This window comes from Halichoerus grypus, chromosome 13 (genome assembly GCF_964656455.1).
Source record: "Halichoerus grypus chromosome 13, mHalGry1.hap1.1, whole genome shotgun sequence".
NCBI classification, from domain to species: domain Eukaryota; kingdom Metazoa; phylum Chordata; class Mammalia; order Carnivora; family Phocidae; genus Halichoerus; species Halichoerus grypus.
The window spans coordinates 93,615,560-93,633,973 of record NC_135724.1 but is presented as its reverse complement, the minus strand read 5'-3'; the positions used below and the strand labels follow the sequence as shown (position 1 = coordinate 93,633,973).

The following is an 18,414-nucleotide window of genomic DNA, read 5'->3' as shown; positions in this document are numbered from 1 at the left end:
GTGGGACGTGTCTAAGGGACGGTTCGGCTGCCATCTTCCCGAGAAGTTCTGATTCTGCGTCTGGCACAGGCCCAGAGCTCACGGTTACTACAAAGCAAACGGGGTGATGTTGAACAGATTCAATCTGGGAACGCCGCCTCAGAGGGAAGGAGCAAGTCAATCCATAACCCCTTTGGCTGAAACTAATTTGAGCAGGTTTTCTGTCCCTCACAGCCAAGCCTTTGACTTGAGTGAGGGTCTCTTGACTACTGCAACTTTTCCAGATTACATTTACCAATTCTTCATGGTTTTAAAGACATTAAAACCTTTACACTTTAAGAGCTAGTTAAAACCTGCTAGGAATGGCACTTCAAGGACTTAAAAGTTCCTGACTAACTCTACAAATCTGTACCTACAAAATACCCCAAGCCCATCTTCCACGGCTGCGGTAGACCTCCTCATACCCCTTCCTTCTCAGCGGGATAGCCCCGAGCAACTTCCGTCACGGCATCTGGTCTCTGGTACTCTTCTGTTCCTTTTCTTCTCGTGTTTACAGCCAAGTAGGTTAAGGAACCTGGGCTAATAGCCAACGGCAATGTTAACAAGTTATTAGCTTGAAGAACTAAAAGGAAAATAAAACGGTTTTCATTCATGTTAATGAGTCTAAGTCCAAGAAGCCTTTATTTGATAAGACCCAGTATAATGATGCTAAGATGAGAGGGGTTTATGTTGGAGCACTAATGTGCACACGCATCACATTTACAAGCAATGCTTAAAGAGGTTCTCAAAGTACAGTTTTACTCATTAACTGCAAGCCAGCTCTTTGCAAAATTTCCTGAAAATTCCTACAACTCTGTCCATGTAAATAAGTGCGATCATCAACATCCCGACAACTTACAAACTACGGTCTCCATTCTTGTCCTAAATGCCGCAGCAGGCAGCTCCGGACACTGAACTTCAAAAGTGAGGCCAATTTAGCTTTTATAAATGGAACTGTATCCTTGTGACAGAGTACGCTCTCCAGCATTTAAAAAAATGCATTAAATGGAAAGAAAATGCATACGTTTTCAGTAAAAACAAACTACACTGTTAGTGAATAAGGTGAGAATCCAATTTTATTTTATAACAAGTAGAAGGATGTCCCCGTTGCAAACAAAATAAATAGTAACATTAATATAGATTATTGGCCTCTTTTGTCAAAGAGTCTTAAAATGTTTCTTTGGACAGAAATTTAAAACTTTTCAACCATCTTCTTTTAACCCCCATACCACCTAGCCCCAAAATGAAATAAAAAAATTAGCCTACTTCTCCATAGTCTCCTACCATTCCCGTACCTTGTACAGGTTATTCAATGGCAGCTTTTTATCTTTAAAATAGATCAGATACCCAAATAAAACCCTACCTTACAGCTGCAGTGAGCTTCCCACTTTACGCCTTTCTCTCCTTTAAATTAAAAATATTTCAAAAAGAAGATGAATTAATGTAGGTTTACAAAGTAGGACTTGCTCACTCCTGAACGTACTTTCAAGTAAATTCTCACTTTTCAAATAGTTTATAATACAAAGTACCTTATCCATTTTTTTTCAAAACAAAAAATTCTCAATGTATTTGAGAAGCCAACAAGATAAAATATAAAATTTTAATTTTTACCTATAAGCCAGTCACAGCAGCAATGCTACAAACGAGACTCCAAATCTCCTAATTCCCTTCCCAAGTTTCATATCTAGAAAGATAAACAGCTAAAAAAAAATAAAAGCTTAAAAAAAACCCCGAAGCTATGAGGTCAAACGAAGGAACGGCTGCACATCGTCTCGTCCCGCGGGTCAGAGGTAGTAGAGACGGTTGGACAGGGACAGGTTGGGCTCCCTGTGGATGCTCTGGCCCACGAGGAAAGCCAGCTTGTGGGCGTACTGGCAAGGAGCAGGGACGCGGATGACGCCCTTGAGTGGAAGAAACACAGAGCTGTTACTCTCCTCCATCACTCCCCTCAGTATTCACTAGAAAAGCCTCTGAAAACAGAGCAACTCCTGTTCTGAAAAGCGAAGCTCACAGACGTGAGCCCAGGTCCCCAGGGAGACACACTTACTGGCCAGTTATAGTAGACGTGACACAGCTTGTACGTGAGCCTCTGAATGTGGTCTGGCTTCAGGCCACTGCTGTCGTAGATGACGTTATAGTGCGTGGGAGAAACACTGCCACTTCTCACTGCCTGGCTCACGATAAAAAAATCATACCTGGAATTCCAAGAGAAAAGCCACGTGGAAGGGACGCTTATCTGTCTGAAAGCGGAAGTTCACACGGGTCCCGTTTCTTACAGTGAAAAGATCCCGTATTCTAATGGAAGCTAACCTCTTCAGAATGAAATGTGCTTCCTTCAAGTCCAGAACACTTGCTGCTCATGGACAATTCTGGAATGCCTGTGTGACCGAGGTTTCAGAAACCACTACTCCTTAGATTTTAAATACATGTCACTGATGCCCTAGGGCATTCAATATGTGCTCGGGCTGCCAGTCACAGTGGTATCCTCGAGCCACGCACGGCTGGTGGCCTGCACCCCGTAGGGTACGCTGGGGTGCACAGAGGTCCTGGAGGGCAGCAGCAGCGGGGAAAATTAGAGCAGCTCTTGTTTCAGGCACGGTCGTTCCCAAGATATGCTTTTACCACAGAACCTTCCCCCTCTTGCTGTTCCCACTGTTACTTAACAAAAACATACTTCACTTTAATCATTAAGGATGCAAAGCAGGTTCTCAGAGGACTTGAGAACCTCCAGGACAGAAAGAGAACTAGTGCAGAACCCAAATGGTAAAGCAGACACAAACAGGACTGCAAACAGAGGAACAGGACATCCGTTTTTCCCACTGTCTGGGTAGCAGTGAACACACTGATCCAGAGATACGGTCACCTGACCTAATAAAGCTATAAGGAAATTACCCGTGCAACTTGCTAGGTTCACTGAAACTAGACAAATCAGAACACCACGGTTGATCTACAACAGATTAGTGTTTTAGAAGCAGAAGGGTTTCAGACACACGAAACCACTTGCCCTAAAACTGCAGAGAACTCACAACAGAGTCGGAGTCCGAGTCTCAGCTCCCGGCCCAAGCACACTGGCGTCCAGAGTGCCGGCAGCTAACGGGACCGCAGCCCTGGAGGGGAGCTTCTCCGGACGCAGGGAGAGCCTCGGCAGCTAAGTTCTAAAGAGCATCTGGTAAGAAGTAATGAAATGTCCCCACACTTCATAATTCAACTTGGGTTCTACCCAGTCCGTTTCCATCAGCTGTCTCCAGGTCAATGCGAGCCCTGAGCTGCAGTGAGCAGACCAGGAGGAGTGTTAGTAGGGAGCGCAGTGGGGTCACTCGGACCGGTTAGGTCCTGCAGGAAAGGACTCACTGCATTAGTATCTCAGCCACTCTGTCTCCCTCAGCCGATTTCCCCCCCGAGTAGAATCCTTCCGAAGCACTGCCGTAACTAACACCTGCCTGAGAAAAACACAGAAATCCCAGATAACGCATCTCAACATGGAAATTCCCATTCCCTGTTGCTAACACAACTGATTCAAGAGAACTAAAAATCTGTACTATCGTTTATCTACATAAAGTTAGCGTAGTGAAGCCTCATTCACCCAAGGTCTGTGCAGGAAGGGCGTTCCACATTAGTAGCTTTGCACCGAAGCCCGCACTTTACCGATTAAAGCCGCCTTTTTAAAAGCTCCATCACACTGAAAAAGAGGAATGGTCCTAACAGTGCACTCTCCTGAGGATGGCGTTAACCCAGACTGACCGATGAGCCGCCACGTGCACGATTTACAGCACCTTAGACCTCACACCATAGAAGAGTTTGCGAGGAGCCAGCAAGCTTCAGCACCTGACAGCTGCACCCCTGGGTGCTAACAACATCACCCCGTGGCCCCCCTGTGCCCGTGGATGTCCTAGCTAGCTGGCTTTCCTATGGCAAAATGTAGCTCCGAGTTACATAAAAAGTTTTGTTTACTCAGAAGCCACTTTTCTTATCTGCAATTGTGTTTCAAATGCAACTTTTTGACCTCTGGACGACAACAAAGCATTTCAGATCTAAAAATATTTACTAGGGAACAAGAATCTGAGGATAAGGTTACATGTTAAAAGCAACCTACAGCAGCAGTTCTTACCCTCTGTATGTATAATTAGTGCCACAGACAATAACCCTCTTCCCCCAAAGAACACTGCAGAGAAACCGGTTTACCATTTCAGACATGAACAAATCATAGGCTTTAGTAGTATCATGGGATCAAACTAATTGAAGACTTTAGTATTTATCAGAAAGAGAAGAAAGAATAAATGTGTTGAAGTTGATAAAGCAGAAAACAATCTTCATGTAACTGCACAGAACTTACCATTCTGGTCTGGTAACTTCTACGTCAATAACCGTCCCAGGAAGTGGGTTCTGAAGTCTTCCTCCAGACTGAGCAAAAAATCTGGCGTTCACTCGTTTCTTCACCACAATTACTGTTAGTCTTGGGCTTAAAGGTGATGATGATGATGAATGTAATGACACTGAGTCTGTCATGCTTCCAGGCACCCAAATCATTCAGACATTCACATTCCCATCCTCCATTTAAACAGAAACCCCTCTCCCTCTCGAGGCAGAGTATCTGTCCAAGTTGTGAAAGGACACGCCACAGCTTGTAAGGACCTAGACAAGGACCAGGAGTCACTGGGGGTGGAGTAAAGGACAGCATGTGACGTGGGGTCATGCAAATGTTCCGTCAACAGACAAGCACACTGCTGGCCCGGCACACGGAAATGGTACATTCAGCATGCTTCGAAGCACACAATTTGGAACACTCCTCAGTGGGCATTTTCTACTAGGTGAAAAATAAGATCTGGAGTCTAAAATTGCTGGTAGGGAAGCTCACTTCAGCAGTGTCAAAGTCTAACCCAGCACTACTGGTTCACAAGGTATCAGGGCTCCCTGTCTCCCTCCCGGGGCCTAGTCACCCCTCAGCTCACCAACATGCTGGCAAGGGACGCACCCTTTACATCCCCTCTGCACCCCACCGCCCAATGCCAGCCACTCTCCGGCTGGTTTCCCTATGCCCACATGAAGCTCCCTTCCCCCGAGCGTCCAGCACTGCACCAGAAGCCATCTGCTGGCCCCTAACATGCCTTCTGGCGCTCTGGAGGGCAGCCCTTCAAGTGGCAGCACATGTGGGCTGGAATACGTTTTCACACCTTTTCTACCATCTCTGAAAGGTCCATTTCAAATCCAGTTCTTGAGCACATAGCTGCTCCGGAGTACGGGGACTGGCACACGAAGGCGCTCGCGAACCGTGCTGGTGTAACGTATTGGACATTTGAGAGACAGAGGACCATTACCAATCCCTCCATTTCTCCTGTGCCCTTTTCCCAACCAGAACATTAGTTCTCACAGAGTAGAAATACACTTGATTCCAAACTGTGGGACACAGAGAGCTTTACACGCAATGGGATCTAGAAAGTCTGGCTTGGGAAGGTCGTTCACAGTATGCTATCTGGACAAATGGTCAAAAAGACCTTGAAGTGGGAACTTCCATTTAACAATCAATTTCATTTTGCTCCTTCATGATAGTCAAATAAGCAAATCCAAAAGGGATAAGGGGAGTGATTTTACGTAAACAGAGGGTATTTGTAGAAATATCACCATCTACCCATGGAAGTCTAGTGCTGCCCAGTTTACTGCGGCTCTGGATGTAATAAAGCCAGTCTCAAGAACCAAAAGACAAAGTGGATTTGAGTCTTCTGACATCACAAGAAACTTACCAAATGTCAGGACAGAAAGGTCATAAGTATGAAGTGACGTTTTGATTTGTTCTTATATCAAATATCCTAAATCAGCTAATCCATTATGCATTTTAATAAAAAGTTAACATCAACATTTCAATTAAAAAAATACTGTGGTTCTAAGAATAATTACAAATATTTACATCCAAACTGCATTTCTTCAAAGTGAGAAATCATTCTTGGATATTATTTTACTTTCTACACAACTTTAAGTTTTTTCTAGACAAGTCATCTACCATTTATTGAGTGCTTACTGGGTACTGTATGAAATAATGAGTAGCGCTGGGATGAACCTAGCTCTGCTCCTGGGACGCCCTCCACTTGATCACTAATCTCGGCGGTTACCAAGTACAGCACACTTCACAACGTGAAATCCACTTCCTGGGACAGCTGGTTATGCCTCCAACCATGCCACCACTTGAAAGCCCTTCCCTGCACCAATTTACCCGTTACTTCAATGGGAACCGGGCAGGTAGCCCCAGCAGGCACCCTAGGCTCAGGGCCACACACTGAGTGTGAACAGGGGCCCTGTTCAGATACTCACTAGGGCTATCATCTCCTCTGCGAGAGCAGTTTCTGCCCAGGCTTCTGGGAACCAAACCCAAAGGACTCAACAAAGCAGCAGAGATGTAGGCTCCACCATGGCCACAGGGTGCTTTCCCCATATCCTAAATATTCAGCTCAAGGCTGGAAGATGAATGGACACTATGACCTCTACTCCTCACTTTTTAAAAAAAATTTTTATTTAAAGATTTTTATTTATTTGAGAGAGAGTGCACACAAGTGGTGGGGAGGAGCAGAGGGAGGGAAGAGCAGTGGGAGAGGGAGAAGCAAACTCCCCGCTGAGCAGGGAGCCCGACGCGGGACTCCATCCCAGGACCCTGAGATCATGACCTGAGCTGAAGGCAGACGCTTAATGACTGAGCCACCCAGGCGCCCCTACTCTTTACTTCTCGAAAATTTCCTCTCCTCTAGGTGTGAGGAAAAGGCCACTGAGGCTGGACGATGCTGAGGCTGAAAGTGGTAAAGGAAGAGGAGACAAGCAAGCAGCCGCCGCACTGGACACTCCCTGCCCCTACTGCCAGGCCACAGCCTACAGGGACGGCACTTCCAACTCCGAGAAACACACCCAATAAGGTTTACAAAATTTCAGAGACCAAAAGAAAATTAATACCATTATTTTTTAAAGATTTTATTTATTTATTTGAGAGAGAGAATGAGATAGCATGAGAGGGGGGAGGGTCAGAGGGAGAAGCAGACTCCCTGCTGAGCAGGGAGTCCAATGCGGGACTCGATCCCGGGACTCCAGGACCATGACCTGAGCCGAAGGCAGTCGCTTAACCAACTGAGCCACCCAGGCGCCCCAATACCATTATTTTAGTGAGAAAATACAAGCATTAGGATTTTTAAAGATAGAGGGGCCCCTGGGTGGCTCAGTCGTTAAGCTTCTGCCTTCGGCTCAGGTCATGATCCCAGGGTCCTGGGATCGAGCCCCGCATCGGGCTCCCTGCTCCACGGGAAGCCTGCTTCTCCCTCTCCCACTCCCCCCTGCTTGTGTTCCCTTTCTCGCTGTGTCTCTGTCAAATAAATAAATAAAAATTTTTAAAGATAGTAAAGAGCATTAACTTTCATTTCCAAGACACTAGAAAATGCTTATTAGCATTTTAATCTGAAACACAATTACTTCAAAAGAGATTAAAAAAACATCCCTGACTTCTCTGAGGACTTACTGGCAAAATAAACTCATTTTAAGAAATGTGCAGAATCTCAAAACCAATAAAAAGAGGTCAAACACTTCACATATAATGGTGAAGCTTGCAAATCTCAGACAAAGAGAAAATGCTGAAAGCAGCTCAGGACAGGAAGTTGGTAACCTCCCAGGGTAGACACATTACACTGGCAGCAGACCTATCCACAGAGACCTGGCAGGCCAGAAAGGGCTGGCATGATATATACAGGGTACTAAACGAGAAAAATACGCAGCCAAGAATACTTTATCCAGCAAGGCTGTCATTCAGAATAGAAAGAGAGATAAAGAGCTTCCAGGGCAAACAGAAACTAAAGAATTTGTGATCACTAAACCAGCCCTGCGAGAAATATTAAAGGGGATCCTTTAAGCAAAGAGAGAGCCCCAAAATAACGAAGACCAGAAAGGAACAAAGACCATACACAAAAACAGGGACTTTACAGGTAATAGCAATGGCACTAAATTCCTGTCTTTCAATAGTTACTCTGAACGTAAATGGGCTAAATCAATGCCCCAACCAAAAGACACAGGGTTTCAGATTGGATAAAAAAGAAAGACCCATCAATATGCTGTCTGCAAGAGACTCATTTTAGACCCAAAGACACCTCCACATTGAAAGTGATGGGGTGGAGAACCAATTACCACGTTAATGGACATCAAAAGAAATCTTGGGTAGCAATCCTCATATCAGACAAATTAGATTTTAAACCAAAGACTGTAGTAAGGGATGAAGAGGGACACTATATCCTACTTAAAGGGTCTATCCAATAAGAAGATCTAACAATTACAAATACATATGCCCCCAACATGGGAGCAGCCAATTACATAAACCAATTCATAACCAAATTAAAGAAACACATTGACAATAATACAATAATAGGAGGGGACTTTAACACCCCACTCATGGCAATGGACAGATCATCTAAGCAGAAGATCAATAAGGAAACAAGGGCTCTGAATGACACACTGGACCAGATGGACTTCACAGATATATTCAGAGCATCCCATCCTAAAGCAACAGACTATGCATTCTTCTCGAATGCACATGAAACATTCTCCAGAGCAGATCACATACTTGGTCACAAATCAGGTCTCAACCAGTACCAAAACACTGGGGTTATTCCCTGCATGTTTTCAGATCACAATGCTTTGAAACTGGAACTCAATCACAAGAGGAAATTTGGAAGGAACTCAAATAGTTGAAGGTTAAAGAGCATCCTACTAAAGATGATTGGGTGAACACAGGAAATTAAAAAAGAATTAAAAAGATTCATGGAAACAAATGAGAATGAAAACACAACTGTCCAAAACCTTTGGGATGCAGCAAAGGTGGTCCTAAGAGGGAAGTATATAGCAATACAAGCGTTTCTCAAGAAAATAAAAAAAGTCTCAAATATACAACCTAACCTTACTCCTAAAGGAGCTGGAGAAAGAATAGCAAATAAATCCTAAACCAAGCAGGAGATGAGAAATAATAAAGATTAGAGCAGAAATTAATGAAATAAAAACCAGAAGAACAGTAGAATAGATCAACAAAACTAGGAGTTGGTTCTTTGAAAGAATTAATAAGATTGATTAACCCCTAGCCAGACTTATCAAAAATAAAAGAGAAAGGACCCAAATAAAATCATGAATGAAAGAGATCACAACCAACACCCAAAGAAATACAATTATAAGAACATATCATGAGCAACTATATGCCAACCAATTAGGCAACCTAGAAGAAATAGATGCATTCCTAGCAACATATAAACTATCAAAACTGAACCAGGAAGAAATAGAAAACCTGAACAGACCCATAACCAGCAAGGAAATTCAATCAGTAATCAAAAATCTCCCAACAAACAAGATCCCAGGGCCAGAGGGCTTCCCAGGGGAATTCTACCAAACATTTAAAGAAGAATTAATACCTATTCTTCCAAAGCAGTTTCAAAAAAATAGAAATGAAAGGAAAACTTCCAAATTCTTTCTATGAGGCTAGGACTACCTTGAGCCCAAAACCAGATAAAGATCCCACTGAAAAGGAGAATTACAGACCAATATCTCTGATGAACATGGATGCAAAAATTCTCATTAAGATATTAGCCAATAGGATCCAACAGGACATTAAAAGAATTATTCACCACGACCAAGTGGGATCTATTCCTGAGCTGCAAGGATGGTTCAATATCCACAAATCAATCAAATACACTACATAAATAAAAGAAAGGACAAGAACCGTATGATCCTCTCAATAGATGCAGAAAAAGCATCTGGCAAAGTACAACATTCTTTCTTGATTAAAACTGCACAGTGTAGGGACAGAAGGAACATACCTCAATATCATAAAAGCCATCTACAAAAAAGCACACAGTGAGTATCATTCTCAATGGGGGAAAGCTGAGAGCCTTCTTAACCTTCCCTTAACCCTTCCTTAACCTTCCCTTAAAATCAGGAACACAACAAAGATGTCCACTCTCACCACCATTGTTCAACATAGTACTAGAAGTCCTAGCCTCAGCAATCAGACAATAAAAAGAAATAAAAGGCATCTGAATCGGCAAAGAAGTCCTCAAACTCTCACTCTTCACAGATGACATGATACTCTATGTGGAAAACCCAAAAGACCCCATCCCAAAATTGCTGTAACTCACATAGGAATTCAGCATCAGGATATAAAATCAATGCACAGAAATCAGTTGCATTTCTATCCACTAACAATGAGACAGAAGAAAGAGAAATTAAAGAATTGATCCTGTTTACAACTGCACCAGAAACCATAAGATACCTAGGAATAAACCAAAGAGGCAAAGGATCTGTCCCCAGAAAACTATAGAACACTCATGAAATAAATTGAGGAAGACCCAAAGAAATGGAAAATTGTTCCATGCTCATGGAGTGGAAGAACAAATACTGTGAAGATGTCAATGCTACCTAGAGCAATCTACACATTCAATGCAATCCCTATCAAAATACCATCCACTTTTTTTTCAAAGAAATGGAACAAATAACTCTAAAATTTGTATGGAACCAGAAAAGACCCCGAATAGCCAGAGGAAGGTTGAAAAAGAAAACCTAAGCTGGTGGCATCACAATGCTGGACTTCAAGCTATATTTCAAAGCTGTCATCATCAAGACAGTATGGTACTGGCACAAAAACAGACACACAAATCAATGGAACAGAACAGAGAGCCCAGAAATGGACCCTCAACTCTATGGTCAACTAATCTTCCACAAAGCAGGAAAGAATGTCCAATGGAAAACAGTCTCTTCAATAAATGGTGTTGGGAAAATTGGGACAGCCACATGCAGAAGAATGAAACTGGGCCATTTCCTTACACCATACACAAAAATAGACTCAAAATGGATGAAAGACCTAAATGTGAGACAGGAATCCATCCAAATCCTAGAGGAGAACACAGGCAGCAACCTCTGAGACCTCGGCCACAGCAACTTCTGGCTAGATGTGTCTCCAAAGACAAGGGAAACAACAAAGGCAAAAATGAACTACTGGGACTTCATCAAGATAAAAAGCTTTTGCACAGCAAAGGAGTCTACAAAACTAAAAGGCAATTGACAGAATGGGAGAAGATATTTGCAAATGTCTTATCAGGTAAAGGGCTAGTATCCAAAATCTATAAAGAACTTATCAAACTCAACACCCAAAGAACAAATACTCCAGTCAAGAAATGGGCAGAAGCCATGAAGAGACATTTCTGCAAAGACGACATCCAAATGGCCAACAGACACATGAAGAAATGCTCAACATCACTCGGCATCAGGGAAATCCAAATCAAAACCACAATGAGATACCACCTTACACCACTCAGAATGGCTAAAATTCACCACTCAGAAAAAGACAGATGGTGGTGAGGATGCAGAGAAAGGGGAACCCTCTTACGTTCACTGTTGGTGGGAATGCAAGCTGGTGCAGCCACTCTGGAAAACAGTACGGAGGTTCCTCAAAAAGTTGAAAACAGAGCTACCCGATGACCCAGCAATTGCACTACTGGGTATTTATCCCAAAGATACAGATGTAGTGATCCGAAGGGGCACCTGCACCCCAATGTTCATAGCAGCAATGTCCACAACAGTCAAACTGTAGAAAGAGCCCAGATGTCCATGGACAGATGAATGAATAAAGATGATGTGGTATGTGTGTATATATATATACACACACACATATATATATACATATACATAATGGAATATCACTCAGCCATCAAAAAATGAAATCTTGCCATTTGCAAAGATGTGAATGGAAATAGAAGATACTACGCTAAGCAAAATAAGTCAATAAGAGAAAAACAATTATATGATTTTACTCATGGGGCATTTGAGAAGCAAAATACAGGAGCATGGGGGAAGGGAGGGAAAAATAAGAATCTGGCCACAGAAGACCTGGAAGTGCCCTCCAATTCAGCTAGAAATAAGAAGCAAGATCTTAATGCCTGCCCCACAGGTCAGTAAATCACCCTGAGCCCAAATATAGTCAGTCAATGGGTTTCAAAATAGCTCATTTCTACAACAATACCAAATGCTGGCTAAAAAGGTCTGACAATGATAACCAGTGTTGCAAAATATGCATGTGCTAGCACACAAACAGGCCTCTCGGATTTCCTGAGTATCCTTAAAAATCAGATTCACACATCTTTATGATGCATTAATAAGCTTTTTTTTAAAGATTTTTATTTAATTATTAGAGAGAGACAGCGGGAGAGGGAACACAAGCAGGGGGAGTGGGAGAGGGAGAAGCAGGCTTCCCGCCGAGCAGGGAGCCCGACGCGGGGCTCGATCCCAGGACCCTGGGATCATGACCTGAGCCGAAGGCAGATGCTTAACCGACTGAGCCACCCAGGCACCCCGCATTAATAAGCTCTTAATACAACAGTCCCTGATCTCAGCCTGCTCACAATCTGATAGAGCAGCAAAATGTAACTTACTGGAACAGCAGTCTGGAGTTGGTACGCACTGTCACTGCCCAATGGCACAGACGAGGAGGTCTGTAGGAAAGTGGAGGAGGACGGACCCCAGTACGGGTTTAGGGGCGCCAAGCACACCACCCTTGCATGTGCACACCGTCCAAAAGGAGAAGTAACAACATCTCCTAGGAGACTAAACACATGCCAACCATCTTACCTAGATCAAGTACCAGTCAAGTTCACAAAGAAATCAAATAGGTATTCATTATACCAAGAAATTGAGAAAGAGTAAATTAAGATGGCTTGGAATTTATTCTAATAACCAATTCCGTGGATGCCTATATAGGTACTAGAATTCTCAGATGCCCACATGTCAAGGCTTTAGGTGTGAAAGATGGCAGGCAGAGAATTAGCAGAAGTGTCTTCACGTGTCTTTCCACTCTTTGAAGGGAGGGACCCTCTACGTGACCATTCTGCATGTCCAGCCCCTCCCCCTTCCACACCCTCCAGCCTCGCTACACCCCTGAGGTTATTAGGCTCTCACTTACCTTTGCATTCGGGAACACTAATTTCAAAGATAAAAAGGTGTAATTTTATAAAGAGAAAATGCTTTACAGTTTGCATGCTTACTTGTAACCTCTACCAACGGATTTCAGGCAATCCAAAAACTGTGGTACTTCGTAGTTAACCAGTGTTTTCAGCTGACCATCTCCTACACCATCCCGATACACGATAATTCGACTAGGCATGTATTCATTGCAGCTATTCCAAGCCCTCAGAGCAGCTGAAAGCAAGCCAGAAAAGTTTTAAATCAATTAACACAGAATAAAAACGGTGTGTTGCTATCAAATTCTGCCCAGAATTTCAACAACATAACTTGAGGATAATTTCCTGAAGACCCCAGTTCAGAGACTAGGAACGGAAACACTATAGGAGACTAACCTTGCAAGCAGACTTTGAGCCCATCTACAAGCTCTTGTCCTCGATCTTGAAATACACAGCGAGAGAACCAGCTGTTCAGAGAGACAAGGACGAGGGTGAGAACGGTACTGTCTACAAGTTGTTCCTTCTGAAGCACTTCGCATTTATTTCCTCTCAGCAGCTTGTAATGTTTAACCCTTCTCAAGATACCTGCTAACATTTCCAATACTTTATGAAATCTAAACAGAACAAGACACTCATAACAGCACAAAAGCAGCTTTCTTTTATTATAAATCAATACTATAATTCCCTTGCTGAGGAAAAAATAAAATTTAAACTATAATACCCAGAGACAGCTCGTAGGCTTACACCTTAGTACACATAAGGAGCCCACTTCCTGCTCTGCTCTTTAGAAGACATTTATTACAGATTCCACGCTTGTGAAAGATGTAAGACCTAGAGAAACACACCCATTAGCAACATGCACATGCCAATATACCTTTAATTTCCATCCTTTCCTATTCTTGAAAATTCTCTTAGTTCTAAGAAAAGCACTGAAAAGTAATGATGTATGTTGAAACACAAGTGACTGGGTAAACTGAAGTGGATTTTCCAAAGTAAGGTTAACACAAAAACTTTAAAGTACATTTCAGCAGTCAAAAAAAATTATTAAAGAAGTTTCAGGGATGGTTGCATTTAATGAGATACACCCTCCCCCAAACAGAAATGGTCATAAAATAGCCTGAAATGCAATCTGACTACTATAGATTAAGGGCCAATGAATAAAGTCGAAAACAGCAGGGTAGCTAACTTCTTTTACTTCCCTAGTTTTCTTGCTTATCTAATATAAGAAGTCGACGGGTTGTAAAGAAAGAAGGAACACAACCCCAAACCTCGAGCCTTGCAGACCCCCAGAACACCGGCCCTGCACGCCCACCCGCTCCTGCCATGTCTAGCAGTTAGTGCACTTCCACCCGCCCCTGCACTCACCGGGTCATCCCTTCATTGATACTTGCAACAAATCCTGCAATTGACCTCCGTCCAGCTGTGGTATCGTGGTAACAGTCAATGCCAACTATCATCGCCAGCTTTAGCTTTAACAAAAATACTGTAGTTTTAGATACAACAGAATACCAGCAGTATTTAGAAAGCAAATCCATTTTTCTCAGACAATGAAAACTTTTATGTACCAGTTAAATCAAACTTACAGGCATATCAACCCTCCAGAGCTCCCCTCCCATCTTGCAATTCATCTGCAGGGCGATCTTGGTAGCAATGGCCATGACTGTCTGCTGCTTGCCAAGAGTCCGGGCCACCACACACTGACTCGGAGTAGGGCAATCTGTACACAAGTATTTTTTAATAGCATCGTATTTGTCTTTCCGATTACTCGACAACAGACAGACAACCTGAAACCAAAAGAATGTTCTCATTACAAAGAATCAGGAAGCTGATGAAGCTCAAGGAAGAGAACGGGAGGCAAGCCTGCCCACTGGGCATGAAGGTCAGACACGGTCCGTGCCGCAGAGCTGACAAGCAGCACGCCCACTGCTGGGGACTGCCCACTCCACTCACCCAGCGACAGAAGCCAATCAATGGAAAGAAACCATGTGAAGCTGATGACTCAAAACTGAGAATTTAGTTAAATATGCTCTAGTACCGCTTGGAATAACTTAGAGATAGGAAATAGGGCAAAACTAGTGATAACCTACAGGTGGACAAACAGAAGATCTTCTACCATGCTCATAGTTCTCATCTACTGACGACCCACCTAGGCTCGTGGCTTTTTCACTTTTAAAGCTCTGGCTTGAGACCCTGATCCCACTATGAAACTTCCCAGTCCATGGGACAGGTCTGGGGACCAGAGTGCCTCACCTAAACACACTCCTGCCGGACATGGGAAGATGTCAGTCAAAGAGCACAAACTTCCAGGTCTGAACTGAGGAGGCTCTGGGGATCTACTGCGCAGTCAACAATGCTGAGCTGTGCACTTGAGGGGGGCGCAAGCTAGATCTGAAATGTTCCGGGTACAAAACAAGTCAACCTGTAATTTATGTGAGCTGACGGGAGGAGGGAGCTGGCCCTGCTGTGATAATCACTCTGCCACATACACACGCAGCAAAGGATCCCACTGCACACCTTCAACTCCCAGTGCTGTGCGTCCATTAGATCTCAAACGCTGGAAATCAAACAATTCCTGCCCAATCCAAGTTTGTGTTTAGAGCTGACTCATTGCTGTGTTCTCCGATTTACACTCCCAGATTCTTCCCTCTTTTCTCTCGCCCCCAACAAAGCCACTTTGCCATCCCAGGTGTCATTACTGCAGACAATGTACTAGTGCGCTGCCTGCGGCGTTTAAGTAGGAGACGAAGGGCTGGAAAGCGAACAGATTAGTTGAAGCCAATTTACTTCTTAGCTTTAAAGCAACGCACATGTGTCGTTTATCATTCCATCTGTCTTGGCCACCTCCTTACTTACCCGGTAGTGCGTGTGCCGACCAACTACATACTAACTCCTACTTGTGCGCCTATTCCCCACGGAATTTCATGGAACTAAAGCCTTGGAATCCAAATACCTCTCAGATGGCTCTGTGCTCCCAGCCCTCCTTCACCAACTGCAGCCACACAACTGGGGCCAGCGTTAACAGCGCCACCTTACGGAGGTGAGGTCCGTATTTTCTGTGACCAGGTTGTGAACCGAATTACAGCATTTCAAACTCCAATTCTAAGATTTACAAATGCACTTTTTAAAACAAGTCATTCCAGGACAACTGCCCATGTATCAGTTACTTACTATCTGGGTATCTGATGTGACCTTCTGCTGTAAGACTCTCAAATAGGCTTCAGTTCGATCATCCACTTCAATCCTAGAATGGAAATTCATTATCCAACATTCAGAAAAAGTAATGAAAAATGTACCATGCATAAACAATTTCCCATAGATTATCACACACGAAACGCTTCTGTATAAAATAGAAAATAAAAACAAGAGTGGCCATGTAGGCAAAAGGTTGTTTCTAACGCAAACAGCAAAAGAAATAATCTGAGAAACAGTATTGCTTGTTTTCTCCCCATTCTCAGATACTAAAATACATTTCTACATCCCAATGACAGGGAACTGTATCAGATCTTTAAACAATCTAGTTAATGTGTTTAACATCTTTATCACTTTGGCGTTCCCACACCCTCCAAATGACTACTAATCAATTTTCAGAGTAGAAATGACTTGATAAACTTACATTATTGCTTTTTTCATTTGTATGCCCATGGCTGGTGTAACTTTAAATAGATTTTGTATCAATGAATTGGCTGCTTCATAATTTCTTCGAGTATAGATCAACAGCCAGTTATCTAGCGGCTTAACACTAATTAATGGTGCACCTCTTGTTTCTTTTGACCAATCTGCAAATTGTGGATTGTAATCAAACTAGAAGAAAGTTCAGAGACACTGTGAATTCCGCTGTATGTTCTCAGTGACAAAGCCAACAAGTCTGTAACAAGTCTACTGTGGCATTCTGACCCTTAGGGCACTACTCTTCCATTTGGACTCTAGGGACAGACAAAATGCCCCAGCGGGGGAGAAAGGTACAGAAGTGTGTCCGAGGATGATGGGACCCTGTCACAGCTGGTACACAAGTGCTTCTCACGCCAGGCCCTCCCCTCGGTGCTTCCTGCGCTCTCCTTCATCTTCTAAGTGACAAGGACAGGCGTTACGTCCCTTGTGATAAAGATACAAAACAAACACGGCTTGGAAAGTTAGGCAACTTGATGGAGGTGCTGGGTACTGAAAGCAAGCAAGGCAGGAAGCTAACCAGCTCGAAGCCCTGTGACGTGGTGCGGGTTCTCACAGAGGAAACCCCCAGTGCTTCTGCCGTGTCCTGCCCACCTCCCCCACACCCGCGGCACAGAGGTGTATACGCTGACCATTTCTACAGGAATAATAAACACAACTGCTGTTAGGACATTAAACTACATGGTTAGGCTGTTGTTCCTACAACACTTAGAAGGCAGAAGGGCAGTTTTCTATAAAAGGATTTTTAAAGTTCTGGCACTTGCAGTGCTGCCATTACACAAAAATATTTTTACAATCCTCGCTTCCCTTTTCTGAGAAGAAAACATAAAAGGCATCACAATATTTACTATATAACCCTACAAACAAATAGTCCAGGCAAAAATGAAGCCAAATAAATTGGAAGTTTTCTGATAAAAGATCACTTCAGCGGCAGATAAAATACCAACCCGATCACTTACAATTCTTCTATACCTTAATTTAAGTAATTCTGCTACGAGAAACAAATTAAGCCAGCCTTCAGTGAAGTCTCCCTGGTGCCTGTGAGGACCAAGCTACAAGGCTCCCCCATGCCCGCCTCCTTGCTCCCAGGAGTTGACAGAGTGGAGGTGGGAGGAGAGAAGAGAAGGTTAGGAACGCAGACTGCCATGTAACAGGGTTTTCCTGCTAAATTTACTGTGAACCAGACCCAAATCTGATGGGATTGACAACTGAAGAACTGCCTTACTGTTTTTCCACCTTGGTGAATCTTTTCTGCTTGCAAAATTCTTCCTGAGAAGGACAGTAAGTTGGAGTCAAAGCTCAAACCCCAGTCTCGAAGCTCCCTCTGAACATTATCATCTCTGTAAATTTAACATATTTACGTACCACTCAACATAAGCAAACACAGCAAAAACAGACACACGCAAACAGAGATCCACGCCAACCTATGATACATTTTCCTGTTTCTCTCAGGACTGAAATCCCAGAGAGAATGCCAAGAAAACAGGCTCTCCATTTCTCCCTCATCGTGTCTCTGTGTCTCTTCAGGATGGACTTTAACTTATAATTCTGATGCCCAAACTACCTTCCCTTCAAAGTAAACCCCTCTATGTTAAAGAGAGAAAATAAATTTGTCCAAACCATTTCACCTTCTGCTTTATTGCCTTTTGCTAATAGAACTAGAAAAGGCCACGGGCTACAGAGTTTAACTTTAATATTCCCTGACAAAGAGCAGGCTCACCTAGAAACACAAAGAACCCACCCCAAATACTGCAAATACAAAAGAAAAACAAAATGA

General features: G+C 43.3%; 1 protein-coding gene across 1 annotated transcript in view; it reads right to left on the bottom strand.

Moving 5' to 3' along the window:
• Positions 1-682: 682 nt before the first annotated feature.
• PIWIL1 (piwi like RNA-mediated gene silencing 1) overlaps positions 683-18,414 on the bottom strand; it is a 32,006-nt gene continuing 14,274 nt past the window's right edge. The window contains exons 11-20 of the mRNA XM_036094837.2: positions 17,863-17,977; positions 16,585-16,772; positions 16,140-16,212; positions 14,555-14,755; positions 14,337-14,440; positions 13,368-13,438; positions 13,056-13,209; positions 4,352-4,477; positions 2,066-2,213; positions 683-1,919 (exon numbers count right to left, since the gene is read on the bottom strand). Of these exons, the coding sequence (XP_035950730.1) occupies positions 1,803-1,919; positions 2,066-2,213; positions 4,352-4,477; positions 13,056-13,209; positions 13,368-13,438; positions 14,337-14,440; positions 14,555-14,755; positions 16,140-16,212; positions 16,585-16,772; positions 17,863-17,977 (1,297 nt within the window). The 3' untranslated portion in view covers positions 683-1,802. The remainder of the gene's footprint in view (positions 1,920-2,065; positions 2,214-4,351; positions 4,478-13,055; positions 13,210-13,367; positions 13,439-14,336; positions 14,441-14,554; positions 14,756-16,139; positions 16,213-16,584; positions 16,773-17,862; positions 17,978-18,414) is intronic.